This window comes from Cimex lectularius, unplaced genomic scaffold (genome assembly GCF_000648675.2).
Source record: "Cimex lectularius strain Harlan isolate CLEC.00 unplaced genomic scaffold, Clec_2.1 scaffold224, whole genome shotgun sequence".
Classification (NCBI taxonomy): Eukaryota; Metazoa; Arthropoda; class Insecta; order Hemiptera; family Cimicidae; genus Cimex; species Cimex lectularius.
This window is the reverse complement of record NW_019392750.1, coordinates 188,614-207,893: the sequence shown is the minus strand read 5'-3', so window position 1 is coordinate 207,893 and position 19,280 is coordinate 188,614. Positions and strand designations below refer to the sequence as shown.

General features: G+C 30.1%; 2 protein-coding genes across 5 annotated transcripts; one reads left to right on the top strand and one right to left on the bottom strand.

Moving 5' to 3' along the window:
* Positions 1 to 312: 312 nt before the first annotated feature.
* On the bottom strand, positions 313 to 9,512 carry LOC106673026 (centrosomal protein of 164 kDa-like). 2 transcript variants are annotated; one of them, XM_014404929.2, is made up of 18 exons: positions 9,161 to 9,512; positions 8,949 to 9,042; positions 8,494 to 8,605; positions 8,299 to 8,429; positions 8,134 to 8,243; positions 7,719 to 7,857; positions 7,417 to 7,656; positions 7,254 to 7,366; positions 7,146 to 7,188; positions 6,491 to 6,984; positions 6,149 to 6,294; positions 4,435 to 4,639; positions 3,588 to 3,874; positions 3,385 to 3,534; positions 2,071 to 2,456; positions 1,835 to 1,998; positions 546 to 735; positions 313 to 489 (listed from the first exon to the last, which is right to left on the bottom strand). In XM_014404929.2, the coding sequence occupies exons 1-18, from the start codon at positions 9,224 to 9,226 to the stop codon at positions 338 to 340; spliced, it is 3,222 nt and encodes a 1,073-aa protein (XP_014260415.1). In that variant the 5' UTR covers positions 9,227 to 9,512; the 3' UTR covers positions 313 to 337. The 2 variants fall into 2 exon arrangements, with proteins under 2 accessions (XP_014260415.1, XP_014260416.1); XM_014404930.2 differs by having other exon boundaries at positions 313 to 471.
* A 2,460-nt stretch (positions 9,513 to 11,972) lies between these two features.
* Positions 11,973 to 19,280, top strand: LOC106673033 (calcineurin subunit B type 2). Of its 3 annotated transcripts, none has more exons than XM_014404943.1 (6): positions 11,973 to 12,107; positions 12,217 to 12,256; positions 14,458 to 14,634; positions 14,688 to 14,809; positions 14,882 to 15,004; positions 15,236 to 15,365. In XM_014404943.1, the coding sequence occupies exons 1-6, from the start codon at positions 12,105 to 12,107 to the stop codon at positions 15,296 to 15,298; spliced, it is 528 nt and encodes a 175-aa protein (XP_014260429.1). In that variant the 5' UTR covers positions 11,973 to 12,104; the 3' UTR covers positions 15,299 to 15,365. The 3 variants fall into 3 exon arrangements, with proteins under 3 accessions (XP_014260429.1, XP_014260428.1, XP_014260430.1); XM_014404942.2 differs by lacking the exon at positions 15,236 to 15,365 and adding an exon at positions 15,099 to 15,229; XM_014404944.2 differs by lacking the exon at positions 15,236 to 15,365 and adding an exon at positions 18,190 to 19,280 and having other exon boundaries at positions 11,974 to 12,107.

Below are 19,280 nucleotides of genomic sequence, written 5' to 3'. Positions count from 1 at the left end.
AAAAAAGCTGTAATTGTCAGTGGACTGCGAGAAGTGAATAGGCTCAACTCAGCACATGTTTGTTTGTATGTATGTACATGTGCAGATTTATGCCTATTTAAATTCAAAATCCAAATCCATTAAAACTTTATATAAAAAATAAATAAGATAAATCAATCTTTTCACTTATGACATTGACTTTTAATTTAAAAATCAAAAGCAACAAATATTAGGGTTACTTGACCAAAACTAAAATACTCATGGTTTAGTTTTTCTTGATAGAATTATTTGTTTGGTAAAATAATAAACTAGTAAATAAAACTTACACAAAACTTGTATGTCATAAACCATTTTAATGTCATTTAGGAGCAGTTTTTTCAAGCCAATTCTGCATGTCTTTAAGTTTACTTTCAATTTCTGATCTGGGAGCAATCCGTTGGATTGGTTGTTCAGGTTTAGTTATGGAAAAATTGACATACGGCTTATCAGTTCCTACAAGATCAGCCACCGCTGAACAAACAACATAAATATATTTTGATAAGTTAATAATAATAAAAATTATTTACCAGGGAGAGTATTTATTGTGGTAATTAATGAGTTATCCATCTGAATGTTAGCTTTAACAAGGCTGTTGGGTGTATCTTGGATTATTCTGGTAAAGGTTTGTCCAAGGAGTCTGAGATGGACCATCTTCTCCCCTAAAAGGGCTTTAGTCCTATAAAGAGACGCTTCCATTTCCGTTAAATCTCTGTCTTGCTACATTCATAATGGGATAGAACAAATATTTTAGCACAATTTGGAATGTATATGTTGTTTTAAAAAGAATACATTGTATGTAATAATATTATTAGCGTCTTTATCACTAATGTACAATATTTAAAAGTACTAAAACATCTACCTTTTTACATTGTAAGTTTTATAATTTAAAATTTTATATGGTTAATAAATAAATCCACAAACATCAGCAGATATGCTGAAAACATCAGCAGATATATATTATAATATACTTTGTATAACTTAAGAAAATTATCACAATGATATATTTTTTTAAACCAAAAATTACATTAATACTGCCTTGAGATAAAAAATGAGAAAAATATACTAGGCATTGACACAGTTAAAATGTAATTTGGTCATTTACTTATTATTAGCTAGTTTAATTATCTGTGATGTAATGTATGTTGTGTATTTTTTTGTAAACCAGTCCAAGAATAAAAAATGTTAAAACCTCAAAGTTCATCAAGGATGTTATTTTTAATTACTGAAATTTAATTTCAAAATAGCCGAAAAAAGGAAGTGTGGTGTGCGGTGGGGCAGAGATGCATATACGAGGCGCCAATGCAGGCCTCAAACTTGGGGGAGATGTGGTTGTTCACAGAACGTTGTCAAAATCAGGTATTGCAGGGAAGTTAAAATAGGAATTTTGAATAGCCTAACTTTTGAGAGTGCAGCTCATATACCCCTTTTATTTTACTGTGCTGCCTGGAGTACACTTTCAAGGTAAATATAACACTGAGTGGTTGTTTTCTTTAAATAAAAAAAGTGTATAATAAACCTCATCAGATTACAATAAATTGCTGGAAAATTCGAAAAAAATACACAACACATTATATTGTAATTTGGTTGTTATCAATCGTTTTTGGTCTGCATCTGGATTGCTATGTCATATTTCACCATTTAACTCTCTTCGGTCTCATTCAATCTTAGCCTGTGTGACACTGAAGTTGACAAAATTTTGAAAATGGGACTGATAGATCAAAAAATGATTGGTGGCAAATATATGAAAAGGCATCACGTAAAAATCTCACATTTAAAGTGGTTAAGACCTACAACGGATAAAGACTAAATTTATTACCTGCTGGAGTTCCTGCATTGTTGAAGTGTTATTCCTTATTATGTTATACCTCGCATCAATTTCACGTTTTTGTTGCAGTAGATATTCTCGAGCATTGCGAACTGCCTCTTGTTCTTGAATAATTTTCTGAATGTAGGAATCATTCTCAGTTTTAGTACTACAACCTTGAAGAAACATTTTAAAAAAAAGTTTAAACTGCAGTATTAACTTGGTCCAATAAAAATCCAATAATTTACCTTGCCCTTGAAAAGTGTAATGAATATATGTATCTCCTTGTGAATTTGCAGGTGCCTTTTCCTCTTGGTGCGACATCTTACATAGGATGCTGCTTGGCCGATTTCGGCTATGTTCCAACCGTAGTTTTCCACGACTTAGCTTTTTTTTCTCCAATAATTTTACCTTCTTCCTTTCAACTTTGTTCATCTTTGTACTATGGCTGATGTGCTCAATGTTTGGAAGTGTAAGGGAAAGAGAAGTGTACTGGTCATCTGAGGATGGCTCGTTTTGAGTACCTGGTTTTGTGGGTGTCTTGGGCAAACTCAGTTGGTTTTCATCATTGTTCTCTTTCTCATCATTTCTTTTTTCTTTCTCCTCTTGATATGCCTTCAATTCCTTTCCAAGGCTGAATGGTAAAATGAAATGCAATGCATGTAGTTTAAATTAAATTTAAACATGAAATGTATTAAATTTAGTGTCGCATTTTTTGTGGGGATATGGTTAGGATAGGATATAGTTATTTAAGCACATAGCATGTTTATCCTCTAAATTCTGGAATTTCTAGACTAAAGTATGTACATCTTAATATCTTTTAATTTGGTTACTTGTTTCTTAAATTAACTCTGGTTTTAATTGTTTTTTTTTAAAGAAGGTTACTTCTTTTGAAAGATTTTAAGGTTTCTTTCTTATGTATGTATATATNTATATTACATTTTAGAATACAAATGTTTGTGTCTGTTCAACATAAAAAAGAAACCTGCAAAATTATTTCTTGTTTTTCAGTTTTGTTACATATTAATAGTGATGTAATAGACATTAATACAAAAAAGTGAATAATAATCTAACTGGGAAAAAAATTGTTGAATTTTTTTAAACAATTAATTATTATTCTAAGTGGTATTTTATGCCTTAAGGCAAGGTGCTCATTGAGGCACGTGTACCATGTTGCAATGTAGCACCCCCTTTTGTTGCAAAGGGATGCAACTTTTGGCCACAATATGTTACCAATCTTCTACAAGTGTTCTGAAAATTTAAGAACTGCTTCCTTTCAATTTAAAAGTAACAAGAATCAGAATTGTGGTTACAACATGTGACCTGTTCATAAGGAATCTTATACTTAAAGCTGTAAATGAATTTAAACATTTGGATTGTTGAACAGTTTATCATTGAAACTTATAGATCAGATTTACTTTGGAAATTTTAATTAGTTAAATTTAAAGATTTGTTTCATCATATGGGTGCAATATATTGTGTTTATTTTATTATATGCTACATTAGTTATGTTTGCTAATGTAACATAATTACTTAATAACAATTTAAACAAAAAAGCATACTTTTGTTCTTCTTTCTTTTTCCTAGACTTGTTTTTTAGTTTTCTTTCTACAGCATTTTCAATTTCTTTTTTTAAGTGCAAATATTTCTCCTTCAACATTTTAAACTTGTCTTCAATTATGCGTTTTTCACATTTCACCTTTTCAAACTCCCTGCATTGAAAAATGTTTTTAATTTGTACACTACCCTTATATTTTGCACTCACATAGTTAAAATCAAGGTATTTGGTTCTTTTTTGCTTTGTCCCTGAGCGTTATTATGCTCAGCATTGCTTTGTTTTAATGCTTGTTCCTCTTTTTGGAATTTTTCTTGAAGAGCATCCATATTTTTCTTGTGCTCAGCAGTAGTAGACTCAAAAAGTAGTTCATGCTGTATGGAATTTGCTTTGATTTTCTCTTGCCACTCAGCTTCAGCCTCCTTCAGTTCACCTTCTTTGGCAATTTTTAAATTATTAAGCTTATCAGTGAATTCACTATCTAGTTTTTTCACTTCCTAAAAAACAGACTGTTCTAAACCGAATGGAAAATACATTGTACAAGTTTGATAAATTACATTGAATTATATATTCAATTATAATAAATTTGAGAAGAAAAATATAGTCACAGGTAAGTAGCCTAATATTATTAGATTTTTTATACATTCCTTATAAATTAATCTATCAACTAATCTTTAATCTATAAAACAATCATAGTCCTCAATAGGCTGATAAAAATAATTAAAAATTGTAGTTTATGAAATTAATTACTTTAATGTGCTAACAACCCAATTTTTCTGTAAGTTGGTGAGAATCACTGAAAGAGGCATTAAATTTGCTTTGATTTTCTATAATGATTGCAGATAAATGAGGAGAGGAAGTAGTTTTAGGGTGGTCAAGAACCAGTAACCCAATGATGTGCATATTGAAGTACTAACATGAAGGCCAAAAGTTTTTTTTTATCTTACCCACGACTAGCCATTTCTTTTCAAATTCGTAATAAATTGATACATTCTTTATCTATAAAACTTAAAAATATGTCACAATATAATGATAAAAATAATTTAAAATAAATTACGCTTTGATATTTTTCTTCCATTTCTTTAGCCTGAGTTTCAAAGAATGTTTTTACTTCCTCTATTCGCAACAGCCCTCTATTTTTAATGTCTGTAATCTGTTGATCTTCTTCTGCTTTGTATTCAATCATTTTTGAAGCTATGTGATTGGCCTTTTCAGCCTCAAGCCTCCCTATGAGCTCCCCCATTGCTTTTTCGTGTTCATTTCTGAAAGATTTATAAAAATAACTCTTCTGTTTGAAATCTAACATTTAATCTAAACTTTAATGAAACAAAAAATTTCCTGTATATATTGTCCATGACAGGAACCTTCCTATACTACATCGAGTACTCACCATCCTACTTGAATGATATGTAAATAGAAAATATAGTATTTAAGAGTGAGTGGTGTAAATGTACTAAGTTTAAAAACTGTATACATTGGGGGGTTGAAATTATCTAGCTATTAACACCTGGAACCTAATGTAGGCAGGACAGACAAGATGGAGTTCTGATCTCAGGCTACCATCAACACCAAAACTGTCTTAAGAAAGTCAAATTCCAATACACAGATATTTTTTAAATATATAATATATATTTTTTAGTATTTAATTAGTATTTGTACAAGGTAGCTCAACATCCAACTGCTTCACAGATAAGGCATCAGGAAGAAAATTAAAGGGTGATGTTGGAAATCGAACCCTTGACCATGTGATCCATGGCTAAGTGAGATGCTGACACCTAAACCAATTGGTATAGGTCTCCCTGAATATTATATTAGGCTGTAACATAAGTTTATAACATTTTGTGGCCGAACTTCAGATTCTCGTATGTATAAATAAATTTAACTGATAAATATGACCTACTTATGTAATTACATCTCCTTTTGCTATCTGCTGAGTAACTCATGATTCTTTCTTTATGTATGATGAACTCCTCTAAAGAGGGGGGAAGCAGTAATCCAGTAAATGATTACACTACTTAGTAGTTTATATATTTATATATATATATATATTATAATTTATATTTATTTTATAGAGCTTAGAATAAGGGAAATCTTAGGAGCAGATAAGGTAAATTAGGCAGTTCAGGCTTGAATTTCAGCTCCAGCACTTTTTATTAAGAGGTTAATTGCTGAATTGCACTTGTCATGAATGCTCATTGAAAACATTTATTTAATATACAAATAACAGTAGCATTTTCAAAAATAAAGTTCGATGACATTAATATTTGTAGAAAAAAATTAATCAAATACAAACATATTACCAATTTTGTTGTACTACCTTTTTTTCATCTTCTGAGTAATTTCATTATTTCTTCTTCCCAAAACTTGCATTCATTTGGGTAATGAACTCCTTGATGTTGTTTAGGTAGCCACTGAATTAATGAAGTACTGTTGTGGCTTTGTTAGCAAGGAAAAAATGAGCCATTTACATTAGCATTAGCCTATCTGGAGAGAATTGCTGTTAGGCATGTCTGGATGAATCAAAACAAAGGATAATATCTCCTTAATCGAAAAATGTTACAAACTTATGTTCTAGCCTAATATTTAACATTATATTGAAACGATAAGTTTTTTACAAGTTGTGTAAGCATAAGATGGATATGTTAACAATTTAGCCCAATTTTTTGTAAGACATTAAATGAGGTAAGATAAAATAAGTAAAAAATGCATAATTTGTTTCTATTTATTCCATTAATTTATGTATGCTGTGTTTAAAAAATTGATAATGCTACCTTATTTCCTTTTCTTTGAGTTCTCTCTCTATGTTCAAACTTATCTTAAGATTTTCTAGATTATTATCTATTTCTTTTTGGAGTTTCCCTTTTTCTGATTCTTCTTGTTTTTCAAGTTCATACTTGAATTTATTCATTCTTTCAATCTGTCATTCAAAGGAAAAAAACAATATTCAGATACAATCAACCAATCAATACAAGTAAATAAAGATTGTAGTGTGGTAGAAATTAATTAGTTTAACTGAAGAACAACAGTAAGAATAATAGATAAAGAGTCAATTCTGATCACATTACTTCTAAAGATTACAGTAGAAATATGCAATACAAATAAGCTTTATTTACCTGTTGCATCTTTAATTGAGTCAATTTTTCTTGAATTTCCTTTGCAAGTTTCTCTTCAAACATTGCTAATTTTGTGCTTGACTTATTTTTAACATAGCTTGCCAAGTCTAACTTTGTATTGTCAAAGTTGACCATATTTTTTATTGCATCACGTAAGTCAGCAATTTCAGGATCCAGCTGTTTTTTACTTGTACTGTTGCTACTTAAACTTGTTGAAATGTTCATCATGTTGGTATCGCTAGCTGACAAATCCCCTTTTGTCGTCTCTTCTTTGATGCTGTTTTTCAGAGGGGAATGGACAGATGGACTCATTTTTGATAATCTTTGCTTTCTTACATCCTCAATTTTGCCTTCGCTTTCCTCATCCAACATACAGTTCACCCCATGTTTTGTAACTGTATTTTTTGCCGAGCCAAACTTGTTTCCACCATCTGGTATGATTGACTTTTTGATCATTTTAACCCCACTGTTTTCTATCAATTTTTCAGCGTGATCTAACAAAGAAAATAAACAGTCTAAAATTATCTATATAATTTATTTAAAATATAAATAACTAACAGCCATGTTGAAGGCAAAAATAATTGTGTGTGTGTGTGCGTTTATATATATGAAATAATTTACTATTTATTATAAAATGCTTTAATTACTTCCTTACAGTTGGAATTTTCTTTCTTCTCTTCAAAGGCGAATTCCTCCTCCTGAAATTTACTGAATAAAGTATGATTACTGGTTTGGTTACCTATCATTAATATTTTAAACTAACCGACAAACTACTTTCATTATCTGAAAGTTTATATTTAGTGCCTTCAGATTTACGTCCCAAATCAGTAAATTTAACCAGTTTCTTTTTTGGAGAGTCACTTGGATTGCTCATATCTGAAAACGATCATAGTAACTTCACTTGCAATTGTAATATTTAAAGGTACCTTGAATAGGGCTTGAACGTGTTAACTTTTTTGGGCCAGAGGAAAAAATGGCCCCTTTGATTTGTGTGTCACTTAGATTTTGAGGTGCAAGAGTGTGCACTGGAGTCTTTACTCTTCGGTGTGGCTGGAATGTTTTGTTGTTTTCTTTTGACAGAAGACTAGCATAATGAGGAGGACTGTTCTCTAGCTTACATATTGCCATTCTACAAACTTTGCTTTCTCCTCTCTCTTCTATATCATCTGCTTAAAAGAAATACATTTAAAAACTACTTGGTAAGAAAGGTTTGACATAATGTACAGACCTTTTCTAGTTTTGCTAATAAGTTTAGCAACATGAAGAGATGGAAACTGCTGGGAATTGACATTAAGTTGTAATTGTTTTCTCCTTAATAATAAGGGTTGATGAGTTCTTGGATAAGAATCCTTCACTTTGTCTGTTCCCTTAAATATCAAATATATAATAGTTTTCTTTAAAAAAAAAAAAAAAGGATTTTTTTGGAATGAAACATTCCATCCTTATTTTCCACTTTGTCTTGTTAAAGAACCTATTTTTTTTAAAATTTTATCTTTCCAAATTGGTTCCCATCTAAATACATTTCAAGAAATATTGAATTTATGTAATTTTAATGTTTTATCCCATGCGGGTTTAGATCAATTATTTTTATTCGATATAAGTAACATGTACTATTTGATTTATAACTCCAATCTTCAACATACATTTAAATCCATAACAGAATTATCAAGCTTATTTTCCTTCCCAGATGAATGTTCAGAAATGTCCTCGAAACTCTTTATATCTTCTTTTGGTATTTTCACTTCATCATTAGCTGCAATGTTCAAACATTGAGAATTGGCAATAATGGAATATGTGATGTAACGCACCCATCAAGCAGTAGCCCTCACTGCGGCCACGCTTGACTAAATTCCTGTAAACGTCATCCAGAGGATGTTCCCACTGACTGGACTTTGTGATGTCATTGTAATAATACCACCGCTTGAGTGTACCATCAAAACTTTAACATAATTAAGTTTTGTTTAATTGAGCGAATTGGCGTCCACTGATACCAAAGGACTTACCATGGTCTCCAGCCCTGTGGCAATGGTTGCATTAGACCATTGAGAGCAATTGGCAACAGGTGAGGCTCACGTTCTGGATCTATACCAATTTTTTTGGCATAATCAAGCACTTCTAAAAAATTTTATTTATAAAAACTATTATTATCTTTCATCACATAATGTCTTTTTAAAATATAAAATATAAACTCTCCAAGATTTGCATTACTTTAGAAAATAATTTAACTTTTTTAAACGCCGAGAAAATTGTTAAATTATCATTTAAGAAAAATTAATATAAAATTGAATTTTTTTTAACACGAACAAAATATTCATTTAGTTGATACAATTTATTCTTAATTTTAATTAAGTATTTTTGTTAATTTATTAAGGTGAGAATGTGCATTATAAGCAAAACAATAGTTTTATTTATGTATTTAAATGTATTAAAAAAGCGTAATAATAATAATTTAAATTACCTCCTTCAGAAGGAACACTATTTTCATGGAATACCTCTTCACATACTATAGTTTTAGTTCTTAGAGTCTGATTATTCATCTTGGAATCGCCTTTCTATTAAACAAAATGAAAACATCGTCATATTTCTGGCCTCAGCCGTTCAGATTTTTGCAGCTTCCTTCATATTCAACATAAATTTTGAATAAACCCAGTATAAAATAATATAATATACCGTTTGGGTGCCACATTTGTCTTCTTTTTTTTCGCCACTGCTGATGGATGATGCTAGAGTTCCCATTTCGTCCAAAATATTCACTAAGCCTGGGAGGCAAACTTTTCTTCCTTACTTCTCCCATACAAATAAAATATGTACTTTTGGAAAGGGATCTAGTAATCAGTCATAGTGGGGTGTTAGAAAACAAATGGGAAGATGCTTGATTTTACAAACTCATTATTCTGTGTAATTTCGAGGTTTCTCTTAAAGATGATTAGTTTTCCTGAGTTTGTACACGACTCTACCCTTAAATTTCAATGAGAATTTTACTTGAAATAATTTTGAGATCCCATGTGCTTTATATTTAATATTTTATTTTCAACACAGATGACATGCAAATCTTTGTTACTTTACATGACTTATATACTTTTGAAGAAAAAAAAAATCATCCAAGTCTTTCTATTAACAGAGTAAAAAGTGATACTATTTATTTTGATAACAATCACATTTTTTTAGAATCTTAGAAATACAGAATGTATATCTACAAGTTCTTTTAAAGTTAATCAAAATTATTGATATAAATATGATTAATTTTGTTATATCTAATTAAACTTTCCGATAGTTATTTTGTTAAAGCCATTCATGTTTAAAAAATATACTATAATAAATATAATAGATTGTGTGGACACTATCTAACAACATATATGTATATTTATTAATGGGCAGCCTCACCATTTTTAATATTATTACACATACTAACGTATTTCACATATTTAAATCACAAACATATACATACAATGATATAATATAGAAAATAATATATAGAAAAGATATATAGAGTTTGTAATTAAACAGAATATCCATTGTTTTGCTAAACAATTTTTAAACTATCGAAGAGAAACATTTAACCAAAAATATTCAACCTTACAGAAATTTTATTTCCTAATCTGTGCAGTCTATTGATGGGGATATAATAAAGGTAGTTGGTGGCAGTTGAAGGAATTGCAGAATATATTTAAATGATGGTTATTGATGGATATATGAAAATTGATAAGTTGAAGTAAGTTAGAGATAAGAGAGAGGGAGGGAGAGAGAGAGGGTGGGTGAGAGGGAGGGAGAGATAGAGAGAACATTAACAACATAAACATTTAATAATTGAAAGAAAAAACTAGTTTTTTCCTGTAATTCCAGGCTTCTATGGCAAACTTTACTAAATTTAAGGACTTGGGGTTATTTAATAAAGAGATTAAGTGCTCTCTTGTCAACATGGGCAAGCCTATATGTCATCCTCGGAATTCCGCTAAAACTGGGCATTCTACTAAAAAATGAAAACATTCTTCTCGAGCTATTCTTAAATTACACTCCATGGATGGAAAAAGTAGTTGAATTGTGCCCTCTATGTAATTCCAGAGCGGTGGAAAACACATTTCATTTTGTCGCCGAATGTTCGATTCTGGCAGAGATTCACGACCTGCACGTTGGCCTGGCGCCAGGCCCGCACTCATAGAAATGTTAAATGATGGCCGTCTGTGTCGTCCTCTCACCAGATTTGCTCGCCAAGCTTGGACTTACAGATTCGAGCTAGTCCAACACTTTAATTATTAATGTTTTACAATATCTCTTTATTTTGTTAGCTTTTATTATTACTATTTCTTCGATTTTCTTCTATAGTATTGCTTTATTTTTATTATTCTTGATTTATTCATTTATTTAATTTTTGTAAGTTTGTTTAATTTAATCGCAGTATTTTTTAGTACGTTCATAGACTAATTTAATTTAATTATTTCATGTATGTTTATTATTATTATTATTCTGTGTTTGCTCACATCAACTCCGGCTGACGGACTGTTGTCCATGCCGTAAAGTATTTTGTAACATATTTTGAGTTTGTTGTATTCCATGTAAATAAATACTATTATTCATTCATTCTTCTCGAGCCTTCCTGTTGCAGAAAGAGCACTTATTGGAACTATTGACTCTGAACACCAATATCTTTAATGATATTTATTTAGTAATCGATTAACGGTCACTAATCACCACACACATCTTTAATGTTTACTCTGTACTACTGGTGGTTGAATATGGGTAGGATAAGGTATATTTGTCTGCTGAATGCAATTGTGCTACAATTGTTGTTGTTTAGGGCCATAGAATTGCTGGTTAGACACTTTTCTAGGTTATTTAATATAGTACTTTCTTCTTTGTATTTTGTATTATAATATTGTACTTTCTAGAAAATTTTAAGCTCACGGGCAAATAGAAGAAAGTTAGTGTCATTAAGAACAGAAGTAACATCCCTGATGAAAGGTGTTAAATAGAAAAGTAGTATGGACCTTGGTGACACCTGAGGACGCAATAAAATGAAAAGAGTGATGAGATCGTAATTTAACTACTAGTTTTGATTTAGTAAGACATTTTTAATTTTTTTAATTGAAAGAAGACTAGTTGGGATAATTTGGTTACAGCATGTACACAAACGCATTATCATTTGCCATGGCAAAAATTGTAACTGTAAATGAAACTCCAATTTTTTATTAGTTAATTAATTTAAAATACAACTAGAGCTGAAAAACAACGTAAGAAATTTAAAAATATAATTAGAGAAAGAAAATTTTGATAATTCTTCTTGAAGTCTATAGAATGATGATAAAGAATTAATTTAATTATAATTACGAAAAACAGCTATTATCGTGTTATGGTGATGTATTATTATATTATGTATATATGTACATATGTATTATGTATATATTATTAGTTTTATGTAGAAATATTTTGTCATTCTAAATATCGATTTGAGCCTGTGGTTGGCTAGACTGTATTTATACTTTTTTCTTCAGTATTACAGCTGGTCCTATTATTGTTGCGTTTTTGAACCAAAATAGATATTGTGTCTAGTTCGAATTTTCACACTAGCCAGCTTTTTTTTTTTAAAGAAAATAGTTCAAAAAATCCACCTGCCGATATGGTGAGTTATTTTTTTCATACGTTTTATCTCATCCCTGTTAGCGTGACCTTAATTAATTTTTATTTCTTAAATTCGTTTTCTATTCTTTATTGTGTCTTCCCTGTTTCAGGGAAACGAAACTTCTCTTCCGATGGAACTCTGTTCCAACTGTAAGTACATTTTTCTTTAAACATTCATCATTTGTTAACAGTGTGATTCTTTAATTTATTACAAATCGTATTTATAAGTTTTGATAACACCGTAATAGACCAGCACCCGATTTACTAGTAAATATGGTAGGTAGTTCTGTAGGTGTGGTTATCAGAGTTGTTTTGCATTAAATTTAATAAAATTGAGTGTACTAATACAATGTATCACAAGGATTCATAGATTCATTCAATTGTACCAAAATAAAAACATCCACTATTATTACAATTTCATTCAATTTCACTTTTCAATTAACCAAACTAAACCTATTTACTCGAACCATTACAGTATTATTATTAAAGAAAGATGGCAGCATTGGTGGGCGGGGTTGTCCGAGAGGCTCTTGCATGTCATGGTTTTTGGAGGACCTGAGCTGGAAACAAAGAATTGTCCATTGATTAAGAATAGGTCATAAATGGTTGCTTAAGCAGAGAAAGGTTGTTCGACGCGTCCCACATAATAGGCTTGTCATGCCTTGGTTCCTTATAGAGGGGGTGTAGGCATGCCGCCGTATTTAAGAATGGTTTTTGGGCATGACGAGTTTCTGGGTCCTCTAGACCGCTTTTTGGCGGAAAAATTTACATGTGTTTGGTGGTTACGTGTTTTATTTTAGTGTGTGTATTAATTGTTGTGAGTGGTGAGAAGCTGATGGTGAAATATAGCATCAGCATCATCCCTTGAATAATGCGTACATTTATAAAACTACCCCATTGACTCCAATTTAGATTAGATTGGCAATATTGTATGTAGGTCAATGGAGTGATATCGAGTGCCCCACCAACTAATCAGAATGATATGTGTGAATGTATTGTCAAATAACACTCACGTCTCTTTTTGCCCTATGGCTGCCTCTCATCTTGCATACATAACTATTTTGTACTCAATTATGGTTTTTTTGGTTGATTTTTTCAAAATAAAAAATTTGTGTCACAGGTGGGATTCAAACCCACGATATTCAGCTTAATACGCCACAGCTCCAACCACTTTGAGCTACCATAACTTCGATTGCCCTTGCCACAATCTTCTCATTTCGAATTCCTCAATTCACATTTGTTAACGATTGCAGTACATTAGTAGGACTGTGTACAATCCACAGGTGTGATTCTCGGTTAGTATCAACTTTTATCATTTTCATCATGTTAATCTTAATTATACATATACTCAATTAATTATACATGATTTTTTCAAAATGTAAAATTTATATCTCAGATGGAATTCAAACCATGACTTCAATTGCCCATGCCACAAACTTCTCATTTTGAATGGGCGATCTATGTCACGATAGCACAAATAGTTGGAGCACCAGCTTATTGAGCCGAAAGTCGTGTATTCGAATCCATGGCATAAATTTTTCATCAAAAAAATAAATTATGTGCTAATTGAGTATATTTATAATAAAGAATAACACGACAAAAAATAATAAAAATTGGTAACAACTGTTTTGCATCAACTGATGTGTTGTGCTCAGATGGCAAAATGCTGAAGCGCATTTGACAGACTGATCCAGCATGATACCGTCATGATTGGATTAACATCCATTCAAAGTATGGGATGTTAATCCCATAGTTGACTTTCTATTCTAGTGTGAGGGCTACTGTATTCTTTGAATTAAAATACATTTTTATAAATTGACTAAAAAAGTTAGGGTTCTTTTGAGCAATAGACTAATTTCTTGTTGATAATTTTTAATTTTCTAAATTGGCCTGACTCCAACATACACAACACCCAATGGGTAGGTGCCAGTTGGATGTAAATTGTATATGGCAGGAACTATTCTTTAGATCTGAACAGTTTAGAAAATTGTGCTAAACCGGCCCAGGATCACTTACTGAGTCTGTGCCAGTAAAGCATGAGTTCATCGACTCACAGACCAACACCTATCATCAAGTTTAGAAAATGACACACTTGAAGAAATATTTAGTTAGATTAGATATTTTATCCCATTCAACAATAAATTATATATTTTTGCTGCATTTTTGGTTTTTGGTTAATACTAAAGTATTTAAGATTTATAATTTATTAATAAATTAGTTTGGTTGTCTCTGATTGGGTATGACAGCCCAAGTCAGGATAGTTACACCACGATGGTTGGAGAACTTCTAAAAGACCTAAACAAAATTTCTGAAATTAATATTATATTAATTATGTAATAAAATTATGACAGTTGATGCTGATGAGATTCGGAGACTGGGGAAGAGGTTTAGAAAGCTTGATCTTGACAATTCTGGAGCACTAAGTATTGATGAGTTCATGTCACTGCCTGAGTTGCAGCAGAATCCTCTCGTACAAAGAGTCATAGATATTTTTGATGAAGATGGCAATGGGGAAGTTGACTTTAAAGGTAAATTTTATTTGTTGTTTATATTATTTCACTTAATAATTGTTCCTTTTTAGAGTTCATTCAAGGTGTCTCACAGTTTAGTGTCAAGGGTGACAAAGAGTCTAAGCTGAGGTTTGCATTTAGGATTTATGATATGGATAATGATGGCTACATATCAAATGGTGAATTATTTCAGGTAGGTAAAAAAAAAAAGAAAAAAAAAGTAAATTGCTCAAACCTTGTTCGCTAATACTCTTTTTTCATACAGGTTTTGAAGATGATGGTTGGTAACAATTTAAAAGATGCACAATTACAACAAATTGTCGACAAGACAATACTTTTTGCGGATAAAGACGAGGATGGAAAAATTAATTTTGATGAATTTTGTTCGGTAAATTTATTTATTATTTCAACTATTTTTGTTTTAAATTTCTTGATTTTTGTAAAGGTATAAATTGACAATACTAATTTCAATGTGCTTTTAGAGCTTCGTTTTAAATGAATCAAAACGATATAAAGATTTAACTTGCATATTTTCATTATCGCCTTATGATTCATGGTTTTATTCTACTGAAGAGATGATTTGTTTTTTAGTTAGGTGTTTTTAAACATCTTCTTTTAGGCAGTAAGATCTTACCCTGAAGTACCCGCAGGCCATGGGACAGCTCTTACTGTCTGGAAATAGGTCATATCTAATCTCATAAAAGCAAGATTTAACAATAAATTTATAAAATAAATTTTTGTAACATTTACAGAGGTTTTGCTTGTCTTAAATTAAAGATAAACTAATAAAAATATTGACATATATTTATTATTTTTTAAATCAATTAATTTAATGTTAATGTATTTTAACTATTATTACAATAAGTATTTTTGAATAACCACAATGTAATGATTATATGTTTACCACTATAAACGTATAATGATTATATACTATTATATTATACCACTTTTTAATATGTTTACTGAACACTCACAAATGTGAATACTTCAAGGATAACTTGCTGAAATGAGCCATTCACATGTGGGAAATGTCTTCCTTTGCATTTCAAAATTTTCCTATTATTGAAGTACAGGAAATATTTTGGTGTATGATGTTCCACACTCATTGTGTTAAATGTTCCATTGTTCTAGATTTTTTTTTTTTTTTTTAATACCCAGTTAGTTTACATTTTAATTATCTAGATAGTATTGTGTTTATTTAAATTACCATGGCCCAACAACGTTTTAGTGGTTATTTCTTCTTAAATCTCACTTGATGCCAACCACCAAAAAATGGACAGACTGGCATGATTACCATTTCCTTCAATAATCGATACAATTTTGCTTCTTATCCCCATCTTATGACCCAGTCTGGTGACTGAAGCTAAGATGGCCCTGGGACCTACGTATGTTAACTATTTAGAAAAGTGGGAGAGGATTCTCAGGATATAAATGTAACAATAGTAATAAAAAAGGTTTCCTACTTGAATTTTTTCTGGAAGCAAACCTCTCAGAATAAATCATTCAGGCTTTGGAATGATTGAAGAATTTATTAACTTAAAGCACAGACACACATGCACAAATAGAATAATATTTTATTAATGAATGACTAACATGCATGTTCCTCATAATTTACATTCAACTAATAAAATTCCAGTTACAGAATGGCTTACAAGTGAAGTTTCTGGGTTTTCAAAACTGACAGTTTGAGATTCTTATGAGTTGTTAGTTAAATTGTACATCCATTTTGTAGGCAGGGATTTTATCTTCTGAATCTCAGAATCATTAATTATAGTGAATATTACAATACAGGTATTGTAATATTCAATTTAATTAAATTGCAGTACATACACTACACAATTCAGATGGAAAATATATACCGGGTCTCTATTTCATTGCACCACCCACTTTTCTCGAAAACGATGGGAGGTTTATAGAAAAAGTTTTAATTATAGCTTAATAATTTTTCCCAAAGATTTAAAGTAACTGTTCTAATATCTATATTTAATGTCACAGTAATAGAAAATTTAGTATCAATTTCATTTTTTCAAATATGAACTACTAAGTTTTGATACATTTTCAAAATCTAGATTTTTTTAATATAAAAAATGACACCAAGAACAATTTTACCCTGCTAAGAAGAAATGCCATTTCGCTTTTTTTTTAACATTGTCTTCTTAGGTATGTTTCCTTTTGAAAAATATGATAAAGTCGTTTTAAATCAGTCAAGAAATATTAAAAATATTAGATTTTAAATATCAATGTATTTCCACAATTTTACTGTATCTTAATAAAAAGTGCTTGTGTTACTAGATAACAACGTGTGCCGCTTTTGTTATTTTCCACTTGTTTTAAGCCACGAAAACTCGTTTCCTGCATAAACATAAAACATATCAGTTAGTGGGGAGATGCATTGGATTGAACAAAGGAAATGAAAAAAAATCCAGTGGTATTATTTTAAATATGAGATTCGATGCGTTAAGTTACTATTGCATTGTAAAGAAATAATATGTTTAAAAATGTATATTTGTAAAAAAAACCTTCAGATATGTTCTTTTTCATAAGTAATTATCTCAAATCTTTATTAGTTAAATTTAACATAGCAACCTTTTTTTATTTAAAAACCAAAAAATCATAAAATAAGGGTGAATTAATAAGTAAGTTAATACAAAAGGCTTTGAGGATTTAAAAAAAAGTGAAGTTTAAAAAGTTGTTTCAAAAATGAGTCCTAGGCCTAAAATAAAAAATAAATAAATAAAGTAATAACTGAGGACATTCAGCATGAAAAACTTCAAAACCCAATATTCCAAAACTATCAAAGTAGTAGATAGAACATTTTTCCTTAACAGGGCAGAATTAGATTGGGATTTGTGGGAGTACCCAAAAGCCCTAAGCGCCAAGAAAAAAAAATTATTTACATTTCATTGGTCAAACATTAATTCCTTTAAATTTGTGAACGGAATGTATTTATATTATACTTTTATAGATTTTTATGTGTGGTCTTCCTATCTTGGTTGTTCTATCAAGTGCACTTTGGCATTTGACTTTTGGGTCTCTGAAGATTGTGAAGTGCCAGAACTTGTCTGACAGACCAACCCAGTGAGGATAGGCAGACCAAAATTATCATAATGAACGATTTTGATTTATATTGCAATTTGTGATGTTTTTGGGAAACTTTTTGGGAATTTTGCAGCTGTAGCAAATACTGCATCATTGTCAAAGAAACAAGTAAAGAGTGCTTTAGTCTTCAAAATTTCAGTATTAAACTACTAGGAGCTTATTAGTTGCAAGTGTAAACACGTTTAACTTCAAGCTGCCTGTGCATTTTTTCAAATGTACATTTTCATGAGAATTCTGATGCTGATTGTAGGATGCTTGGAGCTCTGTTACCAGTCAAGTACCTAAGTGGCTTGTTCCCTGTTTAAATATAATTATTTATTAATGTATAACTGGAGAATTAACCATTCCACACCATATCCAAGATGTATTTTTCAAAAGGATAAAAATAAATTCCACAAGAAATAAACTCAAAATACAAAAGGAAAATATTAGTAAAATTGTACACAAATAATAATGGCACATTTTAACTTTCAGGTTGTTGGGAACACAGACATTCATAAAAAGATGGTTGTGGATGTGTGAACTTGCACCAAAAGGGCACCAAGTACTCAATCCAAATGTTAATTATAAAACAAAATATACCAAAAGTAATAAGATCCTTCGTCCACAACTTTGCTCTTCGCCCAGTTTGTCTCTTTGTTTGTTGTTTTTGGACAAACTGTATGTGAAATTTTTACCCAACATGATTACATTATATTGAAAGAAAAGGACAATTACATAATATTTGTTGAAATTAATTTCAATATTCTTCCATACTCCTGTTTTTTTCTTAAATGAATTTAATATTTTGAAACACTCGCACATTAAAATTTAAAGTATTGCCTTTGTAAAAATTATAATCAACATTTTCTTATTTATATTAGATAAAAATTGCTCGCACTAATGATTATTAGATAAATATATCATATCCTCATTATAACAGCATTGCAATCCTTCACTTAATTTTTTAAAAAATAAAATAGTTAATTGTACTTAATCATATCTAAAAACCTATATATATTCTGCAATCATTATATTTTTGCTTTTGACATGTTCATAAGTAAGCCACTTAAAAGTTAAAAGACAGGAATGCATGTTAATTATATTAACTAGTCTTTAAAAAATATTATTGGATTGTTTTATAACTGTTGTGCAATACAAATGAATATTTATGCTTTATTTTCTTCTTGTAAATATGTAAGAGATATTTGTTTAGATTTTATTTTATTAAGTCAAACTGTAATTGTTGATAAGTTTTCAGGTAAGGTGTGACAGCATAATTATTGAGATGGTATAGATAATGTATTTAAATTAGTATTATTATTTAAAAAAAACTAAGTTTTTAAAAATAATCTATTAAAATGGTTTCTTTTATCTAAATTAAACATCTACCTGGCTTTATAAATTGTTTATCAAAACTCATCTCTAAAATAATAAAAATTTAATGTACTTTTCAAAGTCATTGAAATCATTTTATTTAAACTTTATTGTGAAAGTAAGTATAGGAAGCAGTGTTATGTTACTATGTGTTGAATAAAAATAATGGATCTTTAAATCTAACTTGAATAAATTCCATTACTTTAAAA

Coding starts and splice junctions, on each gene's coding strand:
- LOC106673033 (XM_014404942.2), top strand. Junction 12,257..14,457: donor GATGGAACTCTGTTCCAACT/GTAAGTACATTT, acceptor AAATTATGACAG/TTGATGCTGATGAGATTCGG. Junction 15,005..15,098: donor ATTTTGATGAATTTTGTTCG/GTAAATTTATTT, acceptor ATGTGCTTTTAG/AGCTTCGTTTTAAATGAATC.
- LOC106673026 (XM_014404929.2), bottom strand. CDS start 9,226: ATGGGAACTCTAGCATCATCCATCAGCAGTGGCGAAAAAAAAGAAGAC. Junction 9,043..9,160: donor ACAAATGTGGCACCCAAACG/GTATATTATATT, acceptor TTTGTTTAATAG/AAAGGCGATTCCAAGATGAA. Junction 4,640..6,148: donor CTCAAAGAAAAGGAAATAAG/GTAGCATTATCA, acceptor TAAATCTTTCAG/AAATGAACACGAAAAAGCAA.